The sequence below is a fragment of the Oxyura jamaicensis genome, chromosome Z (genome assembly GCF_011077185.1).
Source record: "Oxyura jamaicensis isolate SHBP4307 breed ruddy duck chromosome Z, BPBGC_Ojam_1.0, whole genome shotgun sequence".
In the NCBI taxonomy this organism is placed as follows: Eukaryota; Metazoa; Chordata; class Aves; order Anseriformes; family Anatidae; genus Oxyura; species Oxyura jamaicensis.
Genome location: NC_048926.1, coordinates 55,360,042 through 55,382,347, shown reverse-complemented (window position 1 = coordinate 55,382,347; position 22,306 = coordinate 55,360,042). Strand labels below are relative to the sequence as shown.

General features: G+C 43.4%; 1 protein-coding gene across 1 annotated transcript in view; it reads left to right on the top strand.

The window, feature by feature from the left end:
* SHB (SH2 domain containing adaptor protein B) overlaps nt 1-14,229 on the top strand; it is a 77,891-nt gene extending 63,662 nt beyond the window's left edge. The window contains exon 6 of the mRNA XM_035310159.1: nt 11,271-14,229. Coding sequence (XP_035166050.1) covers nt 11,271-11,454 — 184 coding nt within the window. The 3' untranslated portion in view covers nt 11,455-14,229. The remainder of the gene's footprint in view (nt 1-11,270) is intronic.
* Nucleotides 14,230-22,306: the final 8,077 nt, after the last annotated feature.

Sequence of the window (22,306 nt, the reverse complement as noted above, 5' to 3'; positions counted from 1 at the left end):
AGCTTCATGGATGACTCTTGCAACATCTACATTTGTCTGTGAGTCTCTTACAGAATGCCTGCAGGCAGGAAAATGCATAGCAGTTGACAAAACTGCTGATTTTTATGTGGTGAGAAGGAATTTGTGTGTTGTTTTGGTTTTCTTTCACTCAGTTGCATGCAGCTAAATTACAGGTCTGGGTGAAGATATAATCTTGAGTGACAAAAAGCTGTGCTTAGTAGGGCAGGCTATCACTAGACATACAGGGTAGGGGACCCAAGAACTTATTTCCATCCGTGTGTTCGTGCTTTATCCTATTATCTAAGTCCTTGTGTATTTTATATGATACAGACTCCCTGAGTCTGCACCTCAGAGGGCCTGGTTCTGGATTCACTCATCTCCTGTGGTGCCTGCCTTTTTCCCCCAGAAACAGAACTGTCCCCGTCCTATAAACAGAAGACAACCAGTTACCAGATAGACTACAGTGGGTAACTCCAGGAGTGTCTATTTTGTCTGTCCTGGACCAAGATTGAATCCTCTGAGGCTTGGCTAGGTCTCCAGGACTGTAAAACCATGCTGGAAAAGCAAACAAGGTATTTAAGTATAACAAAGACAGACTCATAAAACTATGGACGACTCTCTGATGTATGGGAGAGAAGGGAGTACTGCCCCACGGCTGGGCACAGGCCCAAGTAAAACCTGTTGGCGTGCAGTAATTGGTCTCCAGCCAAAATGAAGGGGTTCGTGTTGCAACAGGAGAACTAGGATGCATACTAGATTTGCATCTCAGAGTCGAGCTTGATTGGGTATTTTCTCTGGGCTGCTTCTAGCTACCAGCTTAGGCCTGTATCCTCAATTCAGCTGTATTGAAATGGAAGTTCAGGCGGCAGCAGCAGACACCTGAAGAAATGGATATGCTGTGACTGGTGTGACTGTACTTGGAATACGGGAAAGCAGGGCTGAAGCTGAAGGCCGCAGTTGTGCTCTGTCAACGCATTGGAGTAGATTTATGAAATGGAATTCTTAAATTTGTTTTTTGTCATCCAATTAAGCATGATACATCTTGCTGTTACCTTCTTTAACTCTTTCCTCAAATGTATTATACTTAATGTTCTGAAGTGCACTTGGCCATCTGTAGCTGGTGTCCTCCCAGTACGCTGAGCATCCTGGCTGTGGTTCTTCGCTTGCTGACACAGGTTTAGCTGGTACAAGTATGGCAGGCCTAAGAAGCTTCTATGTTGCTTTTGCTCTCCTTTTTTTTTATTTTTATTTTTTCCTGTGGAATACAAGGTTTTCACAGCAATTTGTGCGCAGGGGGTGCAATAAATCCTCTGGTGGGACAAATCTAGTGACTGTGGGTTCCCTTTATTTTTTGTTTTGTTGTTGTTGTGGGGGGTAGAGGTGGGGGGTGTTGTTCTTCCTTCACACCCCTTTCCTGGTGTGCCTGTAACTGATAAAATACATAGTTTCTATTCCTCGGACCATTAACCATCCTAACAGGTAGGCAGGCACATCAGGAGAGCTCCAGAAGCCCCAGCATTGGACAGGTGCTTTATATGAGCGGGAGGATGAGGGCACGGTGGTGATGATCTCTCTGGGATCAAGCAGTAGATCAGCAACAGGAACAGAAGCAACATGATGTTTTAAGGACTATCCACGATCCATTGCGATATGAAGGGGTAGTCAGTCTCCAGCTGGCTCTTACAGCAAATGGGAAAGTTGACATACATCTCAGCTTGGGACAGGGAGAGCGGAGAGGCAGGCAGAATATCTGTTGACCCATGGGAGTGACTCTATGAAATAAAGTAGTACACACTTTTGAGGGAGATATGACATCTATAGGGAAAATACTGGGGAAAATTTGAATTTATATAAACCCACATACGTACACATGAGTAAACTCACAGTATGTCCATGTTTTGTGCAAAGCACTTAATATTCAAATTTCAATTCCTGGCAAATTCTCTAATCTGCGTTGAGTGCAAGCTCTTCCATGAATGTGGATTATATAAGGTGTTATATATATGGTGGTTGACTGGAAAAATACAGTGAATTACAGTGTTAAGCTTCTGGATTTGTACCACTAGTGCTCTTGCTGTAAAATGTGTTTAAAAAAATGTTGGCATATTCTGGGACAAATAATAAAATGGACCTTTTTGTGTAACAATGCATAAATCAATCACATTAGAGAATAGAAAGATGGAGATTTAATTTAGTTTCTTTAAAAAAAAAATCACCCCATGGAAAAAGATTCTCAAGGATTTACTAAACTGCTAGCTACGAATGGATAAAATTGGAGAACTGAAACTGACCTTTGTAAAATGCAGTTCCAAACCTATTGGTACAGGAGCCAGAGGGAGGCACTTCTTGTTTCAATATCTAGGAGCACTACTTCTTCCATTCTGGTCCATTAAAGCAAGGGTTCCAATATCAGATAGGGTTGATACTAGTATCCAGAGAGTTACTTCTGTCTTATGTTGTTGCATTGCTTGATTGATGACCCTGTGTTTTCCTTATTGTTTAGGCAAAAATGATTCTACTTAGTCATAAAAATAGGGAAGTACTTAACCAGGTCAGTGAGATGTGGAATTGCTTTGTGGGATGAGGTAAGCTCTAGTAACCATGTAGGTCTATATCTTTCAGATCATTCTTGGGCAGAAGATGCAGCATCTATCCCCATTTAGCTGTTGCACACATTCCCTAGGCATTCATATTCACTCCTGTATTTTAGGTGTGTTTGTGCCCCTCAGCGACCTTCACCAGCATGTGTGAGTCAGCATTTTTTTTTCAGTTCAACATTGCACATTTCTGATATGGAGAAAAAGGAAGAAAAAAACACTAATTTTTGTATTTAGACTGTGACAGTGATGTAGAGTCTATTTTGTAGCATCATGTTGCAAGGTTTGAAACAAAGAGGCAGCTCTGCTCTGTTGTTTTTTTTGTTTGTTTGTTTTGTTTTTTTTTATGGTTTTCTTCTCTCTGGCAAAAACAGAAGAATAGGTTTTCCAAAATACAGCGATGTCTGGCAATGGAAATCTATACAAATATTACCTACATCTGACAAGTTAGAAGGTGGTAGCACTTGCTCGATTTCATTTAGTTTAACCAAATACTGCACAATGGAGAAGTCTTTGAATACCATCTTTTCCAGCATTAGGAAAGCTTTGTGTTCTGTGGTCTCTGAAAATGGCCAGACACACGAATAGCGTGTTCCTTCAGGGTAGTAGGTGTTTGGCCCACTGATACTCTCCCACTCTTTCTGTAATTACATAAGTCTAGGTAAAAAACTTGAGACCCCTACTCATGGTGTGTCATTGTTGCCATTGAAATGCCCTGTTGCAAGCTCCTTAATATTATCTCTATTTTTTTTACTAGTATGTAGGGTGGTGGAGGAGGTAGAGGTAGATGTATAAAGGCAAGAGGAGAGCCATCTTGCAAGTATTTCAGGTGTTCAGGTGTGACTTGTAGAGATATATCATGAACTGCAGCACTAGAACATCTCCGTGTGTAAGGTGTGCTACGTTTCAGTCTTGCTCAATGAAATTCAGCCACCTGCTGGGCTCTAACAGCTAAAGCAGTAGGTCAAAAAAAAAAAGTGATTCCTTGGTGTACAGAGCACCAGCAGCAAGTCTGTATCTGGGCACTGCAACTGGAGTGAGGACCCCCCATAAAAGAGAGAAGTCAACACAGGAGCAAGTCCAGAGGCAGGGCCACGAGCACAGGGTGTAAGGGGACAGCTGAGGCCACCGAGCCTGTTCAGTCTGGAGAGGGGAAGGTGAGGTTAAGGGTGTCGTGGCAGGCTGCCTAAAGAGGAAAGTTACGGAAAACGTGGATGTTTCTCTAACATCTAACAGTAATCATGCTTTAATGATGTCATAGTAGTTAAAAAAAAAAAAAAAGCTGGCATTTTGGCAATATTCTGCCTTGTAATGGAAAGGTTACAAACTTGATACTCAGTTGTGTTGCCTGGCAGGGATAAAAGTTGACTGTTTTCTCTAAAAATGTAAGGGGCAAGAGCCTGTATGGGTTCGTTTGGCTAGAGCTCATTTAGGCTGCATGAGAACAGCTGGTGGATTTAGATGGCTGATTTCTGTCCAAATACTAGTAAGTGTGTTGGAAAAGGAAATCCAGTGATTTGAGAGTGAATAAAGTATGCCTGCTTGATGGGTGGTAATGGCTCCTTTTCTCTGGAATGAATGGTGGGTAATTTCAGAATTAGTAGTACTGCTGAATGTTTATTTACTATAATAAAAGTCTCTAGCCTGGGGTCTTGAAGAATAATACCATATGTTTTTTATCCTCCTGAAATTTGCTCCAATATTTAAATTCATCTCAAAACCCGGAATGCAATTGCCTCTAGCCCTGGTTATTTGCTGGTTTTGAGGCTGTTCTGGCCACAGGGGAATATGCGGTATTCAACCTTTTACAGAGTTTTATCAGAAACATGAGAGGCTCTGCCACTGTTCAAGTGGTTGGCTTATGACAATTTTCTAAGGCTCCCAGTGCAGAAACTTACTTTTCAGTTTGGGGAAATGTGGCTACTTTTAAATTTTAGTTTAAGATTATTTCATAAGTCAGCTAAATGGGCAAACTGTGAGTACAAGCAAGAATGGTCTTTGCTTTCTGCTCTGTCAGATAATTTCTGCATGGTCATGACCAGTGGAGGGAGAACCGAGCTGGCTTCAGAGGCTTTTGTTTCATTTGTGGAGGATGGTGTTTATTGAAACACTGATACTCGGAGCTTATAAACAGGTGTATGGCTTTCCCTAAATGGCAGAGGGAGTACAATAAAAGCTATTGTCACTTACGAAATTCCAGGATTGATCTGTAGAAGAGATCCTGATTTCCAAAACTGAGAACTCTGGACAGGTAGTTTTCAGATCAGTGCCACATTTTGTACCTTTTATTTCATTTAAAACACAAAATATTATTAGAAAGTAACTGTTTTGACAAATAAAATCCTACTTCTCTCCTGTCAATATAATTTAAAAGAGTTAAGGAGATTTTAGAGATTAGATTAGAGATTTTTCATAACTCTCTAAACAAGAAATTTAATACAAGTATTTTAATATTTATTTCCAGACTGCTGTCAGTGTAAACAAATGGTAGATAGCAGGCTGTTTTCAGGCAAGAATTCTTCCACCTCTACAGAAGTCACAGAGTCACAGAATAATTTGTGTTGGAAAAGACCTCTAAGATCATCTAGTCCAACCTTTAACCTAGCACTGCCTAGCGCTACTACTAGACAGTAACAGTGGTTGCCAGATGCAGAATGACAGTGTCATGTGTCCTGTGCTTGAAAAAGTAGAAATGAGCCAGAAAAAAATATACCCAGGTAAGCCTCTTGGCTGTCTCCAGTAAAGGAATATTTTTTGAAGTGATCACTCATGTAGAGGAAAAAACAATGCAGATTTTTGTATCTTAGAAATTTTAATTTATTTCTCTGTTGCTGTAGGTTTCCATGAAACATCGGTTTTTTGTTCAAAGTGACAACATACAATATAAAATAAAATTTTGAAATGGAAAACTATTTCTGAATGGAAAAACACATTTCCAGCACTAATACAGCGCTTTTTCTGATGTTACTGGAACGTTGTTGCTTTTTTCCTTGCCCAACTGACATTTCATTAAAATGGATGCCTTGATGCAGAAAATCTGTTCTGACAAAACAGCACTTTCACCAGCAAAACCAATGTTTGGAAGGCTTGGCCAGTTTTCCTGATTGTGAGCATGAATAATGTTTCATAGCTGTTAACGTTTTCTTGAAAAAAAATACTAGGTTTAGTATCCAATTAATATTTCTTGAATGCTCTTTTAACACCATTCAGGCATAAGATCAAACAAAGCACAGGCTGATGAGCTGTCTGCACAATCTCTGTTCCCATCCTCACTGGGTTTTGAAAACTGAAGGAAAACGTGTGGGAAAGCTCTAATTCAAAGTCGCTTGGTTTTATGGTTGTGTTACAAAACATTTTAAACAAGGTGTGACTATTAGTCATATATCAAGTATTGTGTCTGTATAAACACCTGTCCTTGAGACTTCCAAAGCAGTTTGGTGCAGGGATCAGTGTCCAGGAGTTTTCCTGTTCTACATTTGAAACTCATGGGAATGGTTGAAATAGGAAGGAGTGAGTATGGTCTGTAGCGTTGCTGTCACGTCACTGTTGCTGTTTGTCAGCCTCAATTGAACAAAAACTTTGGAACTCCCAGTGTAACAGTGTGTAAACAAGTAAGGCTCCAGCATCTTCTGTTGCAAAAGTCATATGTGAGATCTGTTTAAGATACTGGCTTTCATGAATGGGAATTTGCTATTGTCATTTAGGTTCTGCTCATTGTGTGGCAGGCCTGGCAGGCTCTAATAGTTACTGCTTTTGAAAAATTTGAGAAATACAGATTCAAAAACCAGAATGATTTACTATCAGGGACATATTTTGCTTGTACATGTAAAATTTAAGTGAATTCAAACAACACTTAAATCAGTTTCTGCTTAGTTTTTTACAGCCAGTTAAATCATGGGTGTTTTTCCTCATCTCTGCCTTAAATTTCACTGATCTCTCTGCTTACTAAGTTCAGGGCTTGAATTGAAAGGGTTTGGAGGAGAAGGTGGAGGAGTATGACTTCCAGGTTCCTTTCTGAGCAGTGTTCCTATAATCTTCATCATTGCGCTAGCAGAAGTAGCGTGGTAAAACAAGTGTAGACACATTCTGCCCATGCCAGTTACTGGGCACTGATTTTCTTCAAGCCAAGGCATACCAGAAGAGGTGGTTCTGGAAGGCAGACTTCAGGAACAAATGGGGAAGGATGGGATGTACAGCACAGCAGGATCCTTACTGGAGGTGTGAACAGCTTCAAATCACTTACACTTGGAAGTGCTTAATTGGAGGGGATAGCTTCAAGGTGCTAATCTGGCTTTAGAATAGAATAGCTCAGTTGGGAAGGACCTACAAACAGCGAGTCCAACTGCCTGACCACCTCCTGCCAACTTAACCTGTTCTTCATTCTAGAAGATGAGAAATAGGTTGGTTTATATTTCTAGCTGCAACTAGTGATGGCTCCGCTGGCTTACTTGGAATAAGGAAAGCAGGTAACAGATTCACAAGGTAACTCTTGGACACTTAAAAAGAGTCAGGAAGGGAGGGAGGAAAACATTTGAAAACATAAGCTGCAGCTCCTTAATGATCTCTGCTTTCATCCACCAGTAAGCCTGGAATAATGCTCAGGTTGAAGAGTTCTGGACATCAAGGAAAGCAGTTGGGACAGAAACTAAAACTCAGCCCATCAATATATGCGGATGAATGTTGGCTGCAAACACTAGCAGTCAGCAAAATCAGTCTGTTGTCTGAATGCCGTTAGTCCCTTTTCTTTGTGAACATGCATGACATTGCAAAGCTTTGCAATCAATTTCAGATAGCTGCTGATTACCACCTCTACTCCTCCTCAGCATCCATATAGAAAAACTCAGAAATCCACTCCTGAGGATTCTGACTGGGTTTTGCTTTGTAAAAGCCCCTCTGGACTGGGTTTTACTTAGTGAAAAACATTCTGCTTTTTTAGGAGGAGAACCCAAAAACATATAAATACAGAAGTAGAAACACACTGTGATGTGGGTCTTTTTGTGCAACTATTTCTCAAGAAACCACAATAAAATCTACCTGTATTTCAAACCACCTACAAAACACTACCAAGTGGAAGATCTGCGGAAGGAAAACCCATTTTCTGACCTGCTCTAACTCAAAAAGCTGGGACATAAGATAGCATGCAGGTGGGGAACACCAGCTTTTCAACAATGGAAATGTTAGGCTACCTGGCCATCCATTTCCTACCCATTTTCCAACATACTGCCTTGAAAAGAAAACTAGTGCATGGTGGAGGGATGTCAGAGATCTTACCGAATAATTAGAGAAGATAGCTAAAAATGAAGATAACTGAAGGTACGCAGTTTTTCATCTTCGTGTGACCAGTTGAAAGATGAATCATTTGGGAAGTTCCACAAAGATCGCTGTTAGCAGTTAATTTCAACAGAGGAGCTTTGGGCGAATAAAATCCCCTGGTGCGTTAGTCTCATGGAATTCAGCTTTCAATGGCAAAATGAGCTGAATGTCAGAGAGGGCTGTGCTGATAAAGGGGTGATATAAACGATGATTCAGTGCTGGCAAGAAAAGGTCCTTTGGTCATCAGCTTAATCCTCGTGCCCCACAAGTCAGTTCGCTTCACTATTGATTTTAACAATTGCAAGTCTGCCTCTCAAAATGTATAATACAGGCTGCTTGAAAAAAAATGTATAATACAGGCTGCTTGAAAAGGGCGGATATGGGGTGAGATACCCATGAGATCAGGTAGAAATCTCAGAAATTAGGGATGGGGCTTTTGGTCCTGTAAATACAGATGGCATGTGGATTACATTAAGAGGTCTGCTGTTTATGTAAGAAGAGAGTGGCCCCTCTACCTCCAGTCATATCAGTTTTGTATGCAAGGGTTTTTAAGTCACCCTACCATGAAAGGAATTGATTTATGTAAGTGTTGTCGTATTCTTCATGAAAAATTCATTGAGCAATTACCAGGAAAAGTAAGAGGTGTAAGAGGTACATATTAGCTGCAGGCGATAGGCACCAGCAGCTGCAGAATTACATAATGTATTATTAAATATCTTGCTTTTATAGGAGTGGATTGGTTTTGTTACTAAGGTCAATTTCATTAGCAGTATTTCATAGCCCTTTTGATCAAAAATTGCTTTTTGTTATGATAAAGAGTGATATCCAGCAGTGGCGTGTGTTGTATTATGTCTCCTTTTCAAGATCATATACATTAATGAGATGCATTACCTGCTGGGGAGTTCTCTGTGATTGCAGTTTGCTCCTCAAACGTGTTTTACCAAAGGAAATAAAAAGGGCAAGAAGGTTCTCCTTTTGATAATGACACTAGTCAGGCTGCCTTGTGCAGCATCGGTGTGAACCATAAAGAGCACTTTGGTGGAATAATATAATCACAGAACTATTAGTTCTTGCCATATTTCAGCTGCTTTGCAGTGAAGGGGAAAACCAGCTGCACAAACATTCCCTTGTTTGTAAGCAAATGGTCTGAAGCTCCAACCACTGAACCAGAACACTGCTCTAAAAGGAGTAAAGCAGTAAAAAGATACTCAGCCCAAGAGAAACGACTCTCAGCTGGCCAGGGATTTAGTTTGATGATGGAGATGGTCTCCTCTGTGTTTGTCTGGCAAGACCAAAGGAAGAAAAAAAAAAATCTAACCCCTTTATTATTCTAAAACACAAGCTTATCAGAAGATACTGTCTTCCCTGCTGCCAGGAGTCAGTACTGCTCTTCTGCCCAGGTTAGGATAGCTTGTTTCTAGGCATTTTTGTCAGACTAGGGTGGACCTGAACATAGGGCTACGGTGTGTCTACAGCCCTGTCCTCATTAACTGCAAAATTTCTCTACATAGAGTTGCAAGGTGATGTCATCCCTGCTTGTCAAAGACCGAGTATGAAAAGTAGGAGGTGAGCAACTTGCATACAGTCTGCGTCTTGTAGTATCTGCCATCACCCTGGTTTGACATCTCACCACCTTTGAACCTCTCAGATGTCAAAACTTGTACGCTTTCAGGTCTCTCCCTTAAGTGTTTCGTGCCTTGCTCAAAACAGAGGTAGATTTTATTCTGCTTTCTTATGAAATAATTGCACAAAGTACATTTTCAGTTTCAGGAAAGTTATGGGTCATGAAGTCTCACAGGTTACTTTTTATTATTCTTTTACCTTTTTGCTTTAATATTCAATATTTATAAATGTTTCAAATAAAAATTGTTGTTGAACTGGAAGCTCTGCTTAGTGATTTCTGGAAATATAAAAATGGTGTCTTGGTTGAATTCCACAAGGCTTCTTTACATAACTACTAGGTCATGTGTTGTTGGTTTTTTTTCCCACTCACTTTCATGAGCAATGTGGGAAATGGGCAAAATGGAGTGCACCAGGCACCATGTTCAGGGCTTTACCCAATGTGACAAAATACACAATAAGCAGGTGTCCTGAAAAAGAGTTTGTTTTGTTACATGACTCTGTACAGGTGACAGGTGCCCCAGCATCTCCTCTGTTTCCTCTCAGTTGTGTTTTTAGCAAAAGTAGCCCGGGACAGTCTCTCACTTAGGGATCTTAGAAGACTCCTGCTAGACCTGTCCAGTGCATCACAGAACCTGAAGCTTCTGCTTTCCTTTCGGTAAGGAAGGGGAGTGGTAACTTGTGACCAAGGGAGGCTCTGGCACGGAGGGCAAGAAGGGCTGGCTGCAGGATGGGCTAAGCCAAAGGGAGGCAGGAACACCAGGGACAGAACAACTCTGTGTAGGGAGTGAAGTTCCCCTTGCTGATGAGATAAGACACGCTGCAGCTTCCTCCTGTAGTGATCCTGTGATGCAGGTGCTGGAGAACACCTGCGGGGAGTGGAGGTGGTGCTGGAGAACAAACCCAGCACCAGGCAATGGTGTCCTGTGCCGATGCTCGTGGCTGATGCTGGGGCAAGTGTACGTAGGGAACTGGTTCGTGGCACATCTTTGCAGACTCCTTGTAGAGCTGCTCATAGTTGCAGAACTTTGTCCAATGCGTTGTTCATTACATTTTCTTTTATATTTAAGCATAAACACGTGTTTACTTTGCCTTAAGGTATATATTATATACTCCTTAGTGAAGTCACATACTGACTTGTGCTTGCAGAAGGGCTGCAGGCCAGCAGCCTTTGCTCAGCACAGTGCAGGTGAAATTCCTTATGCCATTAGTCTTGGGAGAGGGCTGCTCTGAGGATGTTTCCCCAGTTGGCAGCAGTGGGTCTGTCTGCACATGGCCATGCTCTGGTCACTTGCTGGCAGGGTGGGATGAGTGTGCTACATCCTGCATGTGCCTCTGAAGAAGCCTCAGGCTTCTGATATGCCAAAACCAAGGACACCTTTTGGTCCAGAACTGATGTCTGGTTGTTAGGAAAATTAAATGTTCATAGCAAAACTGAGGGGTAACAGGATAACAGGCTGTCCTCCAGCATGCGTCTGGGCCAGTTTCAGGGTAAGACAGCATTGTACTCAGGTCCAGAGAGTGAAGGTGGTGAGAACAAAATACTGGATTAGGTTGGCCTAGTGTTGGACTGTCCTTGGGGGTTTGCAGATAACAGTCACTGTCTTTTGGAGTAGTCTTGGCCTGTCACTTGAAAACTATTTTGTTCTCCTGCATTCCCCTGCATCATGAATGAGCTTTTTGTGGTGCTGTCTTACTCCCCATACACAATCATGAACTAACACTTTGCTTTTCTTGCAGGAGCAGTCAAGGTTTTATGCACATGAAACTGACGAAAACCAAAGAAAAATACATCCTGGGTCAGAACAGCCCTCCCTTCGACAGCGTTCCTGAGGTCATCCATTACTACACCACAAAAAAGCTGCCTATCAAGGGAGCAGAACACTTGTCACTGCTCTACCCGGTGGCTGTGCGGACCCTATAATATCCTAGTCTCACCCCTTCCTGTGGATGGGAGGTGAGAGGTAAGCTGGGTTGCACTAAATCCATAGCCAGAATTCAGTGCTTGAGTCTTTGATGGAGAACGGCTGCCTTTAGACTCAGGCATGTGGGCTATCTACAGAATTGTGTATGGGACTGTGTGTATGGTAACCTTATGCTGCAGCATGCCCCTAGAACTGTGCTTCTGTGTAAGAGAAAGAAATCTTTGGTGCAAAGGGAACAGATAGCCTTCCCAGAGCTTCTCTGTGAATGAAAATACTTCCCAACAGAAAGTTCTTACTCATTGTTTTTAACCAAATCAACAAGTTCTTCTCAGCTGTAAAGCACCAGCAACATTTGTTCTCTTGCTACCCTGAGAAACTTCTCCATGTGAAAGAGTAACCTGCCCTTGAGGGACACTAGCGTGTCCTTGGTGGACCAGAGAAGGAGCCTAGCAGGCAAGTCCTTGCAGCTCTGTGGTCACTCAGGTTGGTGGGGTTTGTTTTTTAATGCGCAGAGTTTAAACCGACCCCAAAGTTTCGTGGGGTAGTCAAATACAGAAGACCTATTGTCCTATTAGGCACAAAATCTTACAAACAGTTTTGTGACAGCAAGTCATGATCAATTATTTATGAATAGGGAATATAATTAAAAAGTAGTTTATTATATATTTTTATCCTTTTTTGGTACAATAATAAATCTATAAGGGTTACTGTCTTCATTTGCAAGTTTCATTCATAGATGCAGGTGGCTAATTCTGTTTGGGGAAGTTGCACCCTGGTGTTTTAAGTAGTTGAGAATGAGTCATTTTAATATGTTGGTTAGTATTTATGCATGAGGGTGGTCAAAGGCTTTTACAAGGCTTTTGTAGGCAAAATCTTCACTTGCTTATTTCATCTGGAGCAAACAGTTGTCACACTGAGGTAGCAGACTTACAAGTGTGTGTTATACTGCCCTTCCACAAGCTGGCCTGTACAGCTGTGCAAACGAGAACGGTGGCGTTCAGCAGAGCAGAAATTTGGCTTTCTAGTGTACAAGACATTCCTAAAACACTGTCCCTTGACACACACTTTCTGGCCAGTGTTCATTTTCCCCATAGGCAGACCCCCCTGCTGTATTTTATCCACTGCCAGCAAGAAGCGCTGCAGAAGTTGCTCTCTACCTCAGTCCTGCCAACTCAGTGCCCATCCACTTGAGAGATATTTGGTACATGCTCTGTGTGCTCATTGAATGCGATAAGTGAAAAACTATAATTGTGCAAAAATTGGAACTGGGGATTCAATAGCCTGCTAGTCCTCACTTTTGTGCCATCTCCCACCTATATCTAGAGTGTTGTGCATTAACCTATCAGCTGTTATAGTAGCAAACTGGTTTCATGCAGTTTAGGTATTTTACAGACTGCAAAAGGACTGTGAAATTGTGTGTTATTTAATTCAGCTTTTTTTCCTACTCTTTTCTTTTATGTATGCATAGAAGTGCAAATCTGAAAAATGTAATGGAGTAATCACTTACTGCCTGTAAAAGTAGTGCTTCACTGTATTGTCTAATCTGATAAGAACCTGAAGGATGTCACATATAATGTCATCAGTGGTGAATGTTCTGCTGCCTGTCTTTTAAGCCTGCCTTGTTCTGTTTATGGCATCCAACACAGTTTGAACAGGAGCGGATCACATACATGAGGAGCCCAGTGTCACTCTGTGCCACAACAGCAGTGGGTCTTGCTGTCCCCATCTCACCCGTAATTTAAAGGCAGAGGTTCTTACTGTGTTTTTTTTGAGAGAAGGGTGGTACAATGAAGTTTACAAAGAGACAACATTCCTCTCCAAGTGAAACCAAACATCCCCCTTTTTTATGTACTCACCTACATGCACTTTGTGTTCCCCTCATGTCCTCACAGGACTCTCATTCTCCTATTAGCATCACCCAATTGGCAAGAGCATACAGGCACTTTAAAGTTCGTGTGTCGGAGTAGGAGTTCATGAAGGTTGCAGGGCTCACGCACGTTCGGAGTCAGATTGTACCTGCTGCAGTCTGTTTCTTTACCTGTGTGGCTCTGGCAACGCCCTCAGGCCTCCTGGGACAGAAGGATATCGTTTTGCCTTTTTCCTACGTTGAAGTGCGTTTTTGAGAATCTGCCGTTGTTGCTGTTCTACAGACTGGGCTTCTGTAGTGGAGAAGTAGGCACCTGGTCTCTCTAACAGCAATTAGCAGCAGAAACCAAAATCATTGTAAACCAAGACCATGCCCGGCTTCCTTAAGTTCACTTTCTTTAGTTTGTGGAGAGGACTGTTGTACTGAATCTTTCTTGACACAGGCTGATCAAAAGTCAGTTGAAGCCAGCAGTGCCACTTTATTGCCGTCTGCAGGTTTGGGGTTGGGATCCCAGACCTGACACAAATCAGGTCAATATGCATCATACAAATATGTATACACTTTACTACAGTTTCAAGGATCAGACCATGATTCAGCAAATGGAAATCATCTCAGAAAATGTTGGTTGTCTGTGGGTAGGTTTTTTAATTATTTTTTAAAAAACTTTTAGAAAGAAAGTACTCAGTAATTGCAGAATAAATAAAACCAGGATTTTGTTTGCACTGTAATGTTGTCTTTGTTTATTTAAGTGATTGTATGATATTTTTCCAGTGAAGGAATATTCTTCCTAGACTTTTTAATGTACATTGAAAATGCGGTGTGTTGCAGTGTGTAGTATTGCATATAGGTGGAAGATCTCGTAGTGATCATGCCTATATAGCACATTAAAAATTTATTTTAAAAAACATGAACATCTCCCTTTTCTTCCTCTAATTATCAATGTGTTCTCAGATTGTCTGTAACAGGGAACAGTTGAAGCGGCTTTTCAGAACAACTTTTGTTTGTGTCTTAACTATGTAGTGCATGTAGTTATTAGGCAATAGTCTGTTTTGGAGTCTGGAAAATCATATGGCTCAGTTCTGCCCCAAGTAATTCTCTGGATAATGTGCAGCTCTGCAAGGGCCGTGCCAAAGCAGCACAGGTGCATGTATGAATGACATCGCTGCCCTGTTGCTCAAGATGCTCAAGGATTACAGTTATTGCTGTTTACGGTGTAACACTGCTGAATTACCTTCCGCAAATTTTAAAAGAGATGCTAATTAGGCTTCTATTTTGGTGAGTATATTCAGCATGGTAAAAGGCCCTGAGCTGTTATAGCAGGCATGATTACACCTCGCAGCTCCTTCCGTAATTGGAAAAATCCTTAAGGTTTGTAGAAGTACAGCCATCACCATGGATTCTGTACTTGCTAATAGCATATCATCTGACTGTGAGATGAAGTCTGTGGAGCCAGGATGCACGGTGAGGGGCAGGACTGTCTTAAATCCAGAAGTACAAAACACCCATTTGTAGCTCCTCAAAGAACTTGGCCTGAGTCTGTGCTCTGAGGAAAGACAGTTTTGGAATGACGCATTTATGTACTGTTTCTCCGTATCCCTGTGAGGCTTGCCCATCCTCTTGCTCTCATGGCTCAGGCTGTCAACACAAACACTACGTGGTCATATAGGTAGTGGCTCCAAATGCCGTCTTCCATCCAAGCTCGGATTCCATATTCACCCTTCTGCAATGCTAAGCTACGCTCTGGGGTAATCAACTGGTCCTCAGTAGCTGGGGAGGCAGGGGACGGTCTGCCCTTCTCCTCTGCTGCTGCTGGTAATTCATGCTGTCCTTGGGTTGTACCTGGCGTGGTGCTGGAGCAGAACAAGCAACGTCTTGGTGCTTGTTTAAACACAACAGCAACAAAAAACACCCAACACACCACTGCACCAGCTCCTGGAGAAGAGTTATTTCATGACTGTGAAGCAAAAGAGAAATGAAACAGACCTTTCTGCACTCCTGGTCTGAGCAAGGAAGGAAGGGAGCAAGCAGTAGAGAGTCTCCTGTTTTTTGTAGTCTTTCCCTTTTACTCATCTGAACTGATCACACACAAAACACTGCAGACTGCAAACTCAAGCAAGTCCAGAGCAGGACCACAGGGAGAGTCTGGGGTTTGGAGCAAATGATATGCGAGGACAGGTTGAGGGAACCAGGCCTGTTCAGCTGGAAGGAGAGAAGGTGAAAGGGTTTGAGGGCCTGGGTACCTGGCCTATGTGGAGAGGAATATTGCTGCTATTTCATATCTGGTGCTTTGCATCACTCAGGGTACTGATGGGCTGAGCTCTCCCTCCTGCACTGCTGTCTAGTTTCCCAGAGGGAACTCTGGAAGCTATCATTGTGGCACACTGACGGTGTCCCTCGGTGCTGCAAGCTCAGCATGGAGGAGGGGGGTGGTAGGGATGTTACTGAAGTGGCACAGTGTATTTTCACATTGACTCCTAGCTGGCGGCCTGAGGTAGGTATGGATAGAACCATGGGGAAAACAAAACAAAACAAAAAAAAAAAAATGATGGGAACATTGGCTTAAACACGTATTGGTCACCAGGGTATGGGAACAAATAGTCTACCAAATCCAGCAAAGGTATGTTGTGTTCATACGTTATGTGAGTACACACATTCCAAACAACCAAGCCACAGAAGAACACCAAAACACTAACACCAACCAAAGTACCTGCTGGGGCATTGCAACCCTGGTTGCAACTATGTACCTGGACTAGCAACACAAAGGACAATTATCAGTGGTCCAACAGGCCCATGAGACAGCAGGCCATAAAGGCCAAGGTGGTAGTCATTGTGTGCCAGAGAAAGAGAGGTGGATCTTCCACTATCCAGGTCATTCAGGGCTTTGAGCTACATGTAGCAAAGGAAACCTGACAGAGGAAGTTACCTGTTGCCTGTGACTAAAAGAACACATGGAGTTCTGGTGCAGTTTTGGGCGAGTTAACCATGTTGATCCACTCCCCAGGGCTGCCTCCAAGAAACAGTGGTACTAACCACGGCAGAAATATGGACTGGATGGTTGCAAACTCAGTTGCACAAGCCATGGGGATGACCACTAAAAGAGCTGGAACATCCTGGTGATTACATGGAATTAATCTGTATGAAGAGTTGCAGGATTGTGTACAGAACAAAAGATAGGGAGGTGGCATGGGTTGGGCCTGGGTGAAATTTAGCTACAAAGGCACGGAGAAGAAAAAGGGAGTAATTTAAGAGCAAACAACTTTTGAATGCTATGAATGTTGGAAGTGTATGATGGGGAAAGTGTAGAGGGCCTTTAAAAAAGGCAAACAGTGAGTGCCAGTGAGGTAGGAGCCAAGTGTTAGATGCTGAGAGAATTTGGATACACCAATCTGGAATCGGGCATTCTCTACGCGATCTATAACTGGTATTGTCCAGTGTCACTTGAGAGACCTGGAAGAGACTTCCAACAGAGAGCCCAGAGAGAGAGGATTTGGGGAGATACTAGAGCAACCTGGGGAGACTCCAGAGACACCCAAAGGGGCCTCAAGAGAAACCCTGGAGAGAAGATGGGGAGATTACAGGAATGCCTAGGGAGAAACGAAGGGGACCTCACACAGGGGACCTACACTCAGACTGCACACAGCATGGCTGGTATTGTTTTACTGGCACTCCAGACTTCTCTCCCACATGGTTTCCCACACACGGAAAGAAATTTTATCTCAGGAACTATTACACTGAACAACCCAACTTTTCTCCTGTATTACACAGACTTTCCTGCAGAATAGAGGAGTCACATTAATCATCATTAACATCAAACTTATCCATGACAGGAGGCTTTTGGTGTCTGACTCCATTTAGTCTCTGCACTGTCAGTTTGGTCTTGAACTGCAACAACTGGCCTTGAGTCCTTTGTTCCCTATTAATTAATTGCTACTAGTTGTGGTTAAATCATTCCAAATACAAATATATGTGGTATAATTTTAATAAATCATTGCAATTGATAACCATATCAGTATGATAAGGACAATTCTGAACAGGGACTTCAAATGTCCAGGATGGACTCAGTTGAAGCCCTGGAAGAAGCTATCTATTCTGCTGCCTCCATCTGTTCAACCCATGTATCATCAGCTCTGTGAGATTAAAATCCATTTAAATGACATCTTTGAATTTTCTGTTCATTCATAGCCTTCTTTCAGCTCAAGAGAAGTCAGCTTTCCTCTGAAATCAGCTTTAATGGAAAGAACGGCCTGGAAGGTTTTACCACCTGCCTGTTACGTCCACACATTTCTTGTTCTGCTGCTGTTAAGACCATTTTCCACCCTTCTAAACCAACAGCTTCTAAACCAACACTTCTAAACCAACAGGGCGGCCCCTTTGTTAACTTCATGTCCCTGGGGCAGTCATCACACAACTGCCTGAATACTTCTGGGTTCAGGCCGCTGTGCAAAGGCTGAGTTAAAGAATTTGACTTGTCTACAAGAGACCCTGGAGAAACACCCAGGTTTAGCTCTTCCCCAGATAGGAGCTGTTGTGAAGAAAGCTAGAAGCACCTTCCCTTCAAAACTGCTTTTAAGCTGCTGGCTCCACCTGTGCCACATCACAGCTGTGTAGCATCTACACTGATGGCTACTCTTGTACCTCCTTGATTCTGATCCTGACCTGCTGCCTTGGCTTCCTGGCTTAACCTCAGGCCTGACATGTCCCCATGGACCTGCTGTTTCAGCAGTGGACTGAGACAGACCCTGCTTGCTGGCTCAACATCCTTGCTCCTTGCAGCATGTCTTGGTGTCACTCCCAGCTCACTTTCTCTTAATGCCTTCCCTTGCTGCTCCCTGACCCCTGGCATAGCTATCACTGAAAAGTCACCCAGGAACCACTCCCATACACAACGCACCAAGGGTATTCCATATAGCTGGGATACCAGAAACCTTCAGCACCAACAGAATGAAACAGCTTACAAATTCCCTGTACCATGGACTTCAGAGCCAGCCACCTTCAGCAAACAATTATCCTGAGGGGTGAGAACACTTTCCTTCCCACTCACCCATTCAGGAAAGCTGTCACCCACCCCAGCAAAGCCATGCAATGTGCTGGGGAAGGGATGGGAGCGAAGAGATGCTTTACTTTTGCAAGCACTGCCATGAAAGGAGAACTTCCCAGGCATCTCTTGCTTCTCTTTCTTTTCTGGTAAATGAGATCAAAATCCCATAACTCAGCAAACAGACCATAGCATGACTGTGGGGATGCAGGCAGCACTTACGTGAGGACATTCCTGGGAGGAGAGGTAGTCCTGGTTGGCAGAATACACACTATCACATCTGAGCTTCAGCAGCCTTCTTCCCTTGGTAAATACTTGCTAACCACCACGAAGCTTCAGCAGTTCTTCTCTCACCTTCTGCAGACAACAGCAGGCCGAGGAGGAGTATCGCTGCTGTTGTCTGCCACCCAGGACAGTGCTGCAGAAACCCGTCACTGGTCATACTTCCTTTCAGGCCCTGAGAAGTTAACCTGTCTGCTCAAATGCGTAGGCATTGTTGCCTCCACTCTTACATAGCCCTATGAATCAAGGCAGCAGAGTTTGCCTAAGCTATGTAGGCTACCTCTCTGGCTTGTATGCAGACTTCTCTGGCTGTCCAGAATAGTTTCAGGGACAGCACTACAGAGCTTTGCAACACAGCCAGCTCTGCAGGCAGAGAGTGGAGGCCAGAAGCCTGGCTTTCCTCTTCATTCCCTCACAAACCTCCTTTCCCTCCTGGTACTCAGTTGCTTGCCATTAAGCTTTTTGACAGGCTGGTTGAGCAACTTGGGCACTTCACAGTTACACAGCTCCAGGACATGCATGGCTGACCCCACAGGATTTCATGCAGACCTTTCCATTTGCACCTTGCTGTGCGAGGGCCACGCTTCCCCCCACACATGGTCATCAGTTCTATCAAACTTCTCCCCAGATCCTGTGCCTGAGACTCCAGTTAGCCCTGTTGCCCTCCCAAAAAACATCCTGGCCCTGCCACAGGAAGCCATTCTCATGCCCTGGGGGAGGACAACAGAGATGCTTTTTACTAGACGCTGCTGCTCATCACTGCTCTGGTGTCCTGTACTTCACGTAAAGGGTGGCCCTAAGCATGCTTATCACTCTGGGCACAGTGACCTCTTCATGGCTGCATTGTAAAGTATGTTTCTGGCACTCTCCAGTGTGCTTGACACCATGTCTTTGGCACCTCCGAATAGATAAATAAATAAATAAAAATAAAATAACCCCCGAGGAGAGGGGGATAAAGCAAAGAACTATTGGTTACCCCTGGCAGGAGGGAGGGTTCAAGAGCATGGCTTGGCCCCATCTCAGCAGCGCCTGTCTTGACACCTGCCATGTCACGGAGTAATTGGCAAAGGTACCTCTGCCCTGGGCCCTGCTGGAAGGAGTGGCATGCCCACGGGCGGGCAGGACCTCTTCCTGCTTCTTCAACAGAAGCAGGGCAGAGTCCACTCTGCCCCGCTGCCAGCAGCTGCTTGCATTAAGGAGCAGACCTGGTGCTCAGGCAGCCTGTGCCTGAGCTTGGCTGCTTCCTGGGGAAGAGCTGCACAGCCAAGAAGCACCTGCCGAAACCCCTGCTCTCCTGGGGTGGGGTGACAGTGTCACAGGTAAGACCTAATGTGTAAGAAGAGCTAGCTGGCTTTGAGTATTCTCTAACTCATGTCCCAGGCATAGGCTCTAGCTTTACCCCAGCATGGCATATGCTTGGGATCGTTCTTATAAGGCTATTGGGCTTCCCTGGTACTCCTGAGCCTTCTGTGCTAGCAATAACTTGATTTCCATTTCTTGCCCAGTGTTGTTTAACCCAGCAGGCAGCTAAGCAACACACAGCCATTCACTTGCTCCCCACTCTGAACTGGGATGGGGAGAGCACTGAAAAAAGGTAAAAGTGCAAGAATTCACAGGATGAGATAGGGGTAGTTTACGAATAAATAAATAAATAATAAAAATTAAAAATTAAAAAGTGATGCACCATAGCTGGCTCACCGCCAGCTGACCAATACCCATCCAGACACCAAGGAGCAGCAGTTCCCCAGCCCACTCCCCCCAGCTGTTTTGTTGAGCATGACACCGCATGGCACGGGACATCCCTCTGGCCAGCCTGCATCAGCTGTCTTGGCTGTGTCCCCTCCCAGCTTCTGCTGCACCCCCAGCCTCTCACTGGCAGGGCAGCACCAGGAGCTGAACAGTCCTAGGCTCTGCGCAGGCACTGCTCTACAACAACTAAACATCGGCATCAGTGTGGTGTCAGCATTGTTCTCTTCCTAAATCCAAACCACAGTACCATGTCAGCTACTGTGAAGAAAATCAATACTATCCAAACCAAAACCAGGACACATGGCCAGTCTTTCTGCATGATTCAATTGCACCCCCAAGAATCCTGTTGCCAAAAGGGCCATTCTGCTACTGTAGTTTTTAATGCAGGAGGTTAGTCAATCACCCCGAGCTGGTGTGACCCTGTGCTCCCTCTTACCCCATTTGGCTGAGCTAACCCTTTCTGCATGGGGCACTTGTCTGGTCAGGGACTGAATTGCTTCAGGAAAGCAACTCAACCAAAAAGCTGATCACTGCTTTGCTGCTGAGCTTTCAGGGAGGGCAATCATCCCAACCGTTCCCCCTGACACCAGGAGCAGAGTCAGAACAAGGGAGGGGTGTGAAAAAGGGAAGGCAGGAATGGGCACCTTGGCGCCTAAACTTTGAGCAGATTCATCTCTGGAGCCTTTCTGCGGGAAAAGCGTGAAACATCAAAGTATGGGAGAAACTTCCCCTGCCTGTTCAATGTGGCATGAAACAAACTTCGAACTATGTATAACAACATCTGTATTTTCCTGAAGAGGCTGTTTCTTGGTAGTAGTCAGCCTAATAGTTAACATGGATTAGCTAGAGCCTCTCCAGGCCTGCTGCAGTGAATGTGCTCCTCTGTGTAGAAAGGGGATATTCAGGCAGTCCTCTTATTGCCATTTACCTTGATAATTACTACTATTTTTTTCTTCTGGAAGTCCTTCTTTTTCCCATTTTTTTTATGGTTTCAGCCCACTCAGAGTCACAGAATTTACTCTGCTGTAATTGTAATTCTAGAGATGGATCCAGTGCAACATCACCAACTCAGAGACTGACTGATGGACTGACTTCTCATTTACAGGACTGTCAATCAGACCCAAATAAAGCCACGTGTAGAGCTGCTTTTCCTGGATATATGATTGCATTTTAGTAAATAATAATGCACTTATTGAAATAGCCCTTTAACATGGAACTGAAAGGGTCTTTCCAACTTGTCCTTGTTCTTCCGTCCTGTTTGCTTGATAAAGCATTATAAAAATTACTGTAATTTTTCTGGTATACTGATGGCACCAGAAACAACATTCTTGTGTGTTCTCAGCTTGTCTAGAACAATTCCAGCAATCTGGTATCTTTTATCTGTTAGACTATTTTTTGTATTCCCTGACTTGGAGGAGGTAGGAAACTGAGCAGGGAGAAGTTCTGCTAGAGAGTGACTATATGCAGTGTCATGTTGCCTATTATAATAATTCCTCAGCTTATTTTTATGGTATTGAGACAGTAAAATTGCACTGATTAAAGTTTATTGTTTGTTTGTTTGTTCATTCTAGAGAGAACTTCCCTGCCCAGTCATTACAATAGCTAACTATATTTTGTTTACATTCAGGGCTTATCTGTATGTGGAGATTGTTTTGGGTCAAGTTCCACAAGCCAAAGAAACTATTCAGTACATGGAAGCATCAACCCAGAACTGTTGACCTTGAAATGAACTTTGGCTCATTTTGTGTCAGTTAAGTCTCTAGTTGTGCTTATCCTTTTTCATTGCACTGTGTTAGCTACAATTTCTCCTGTTTCAACTTTGTAAATGAGAGTGCAAACATACCTTCGGTTATTTTGAAAAGTGCCAGACTGAGCTGAAATCATTTAAATTGGTCAGCTCCTTTTTTTTTTTTTTTTT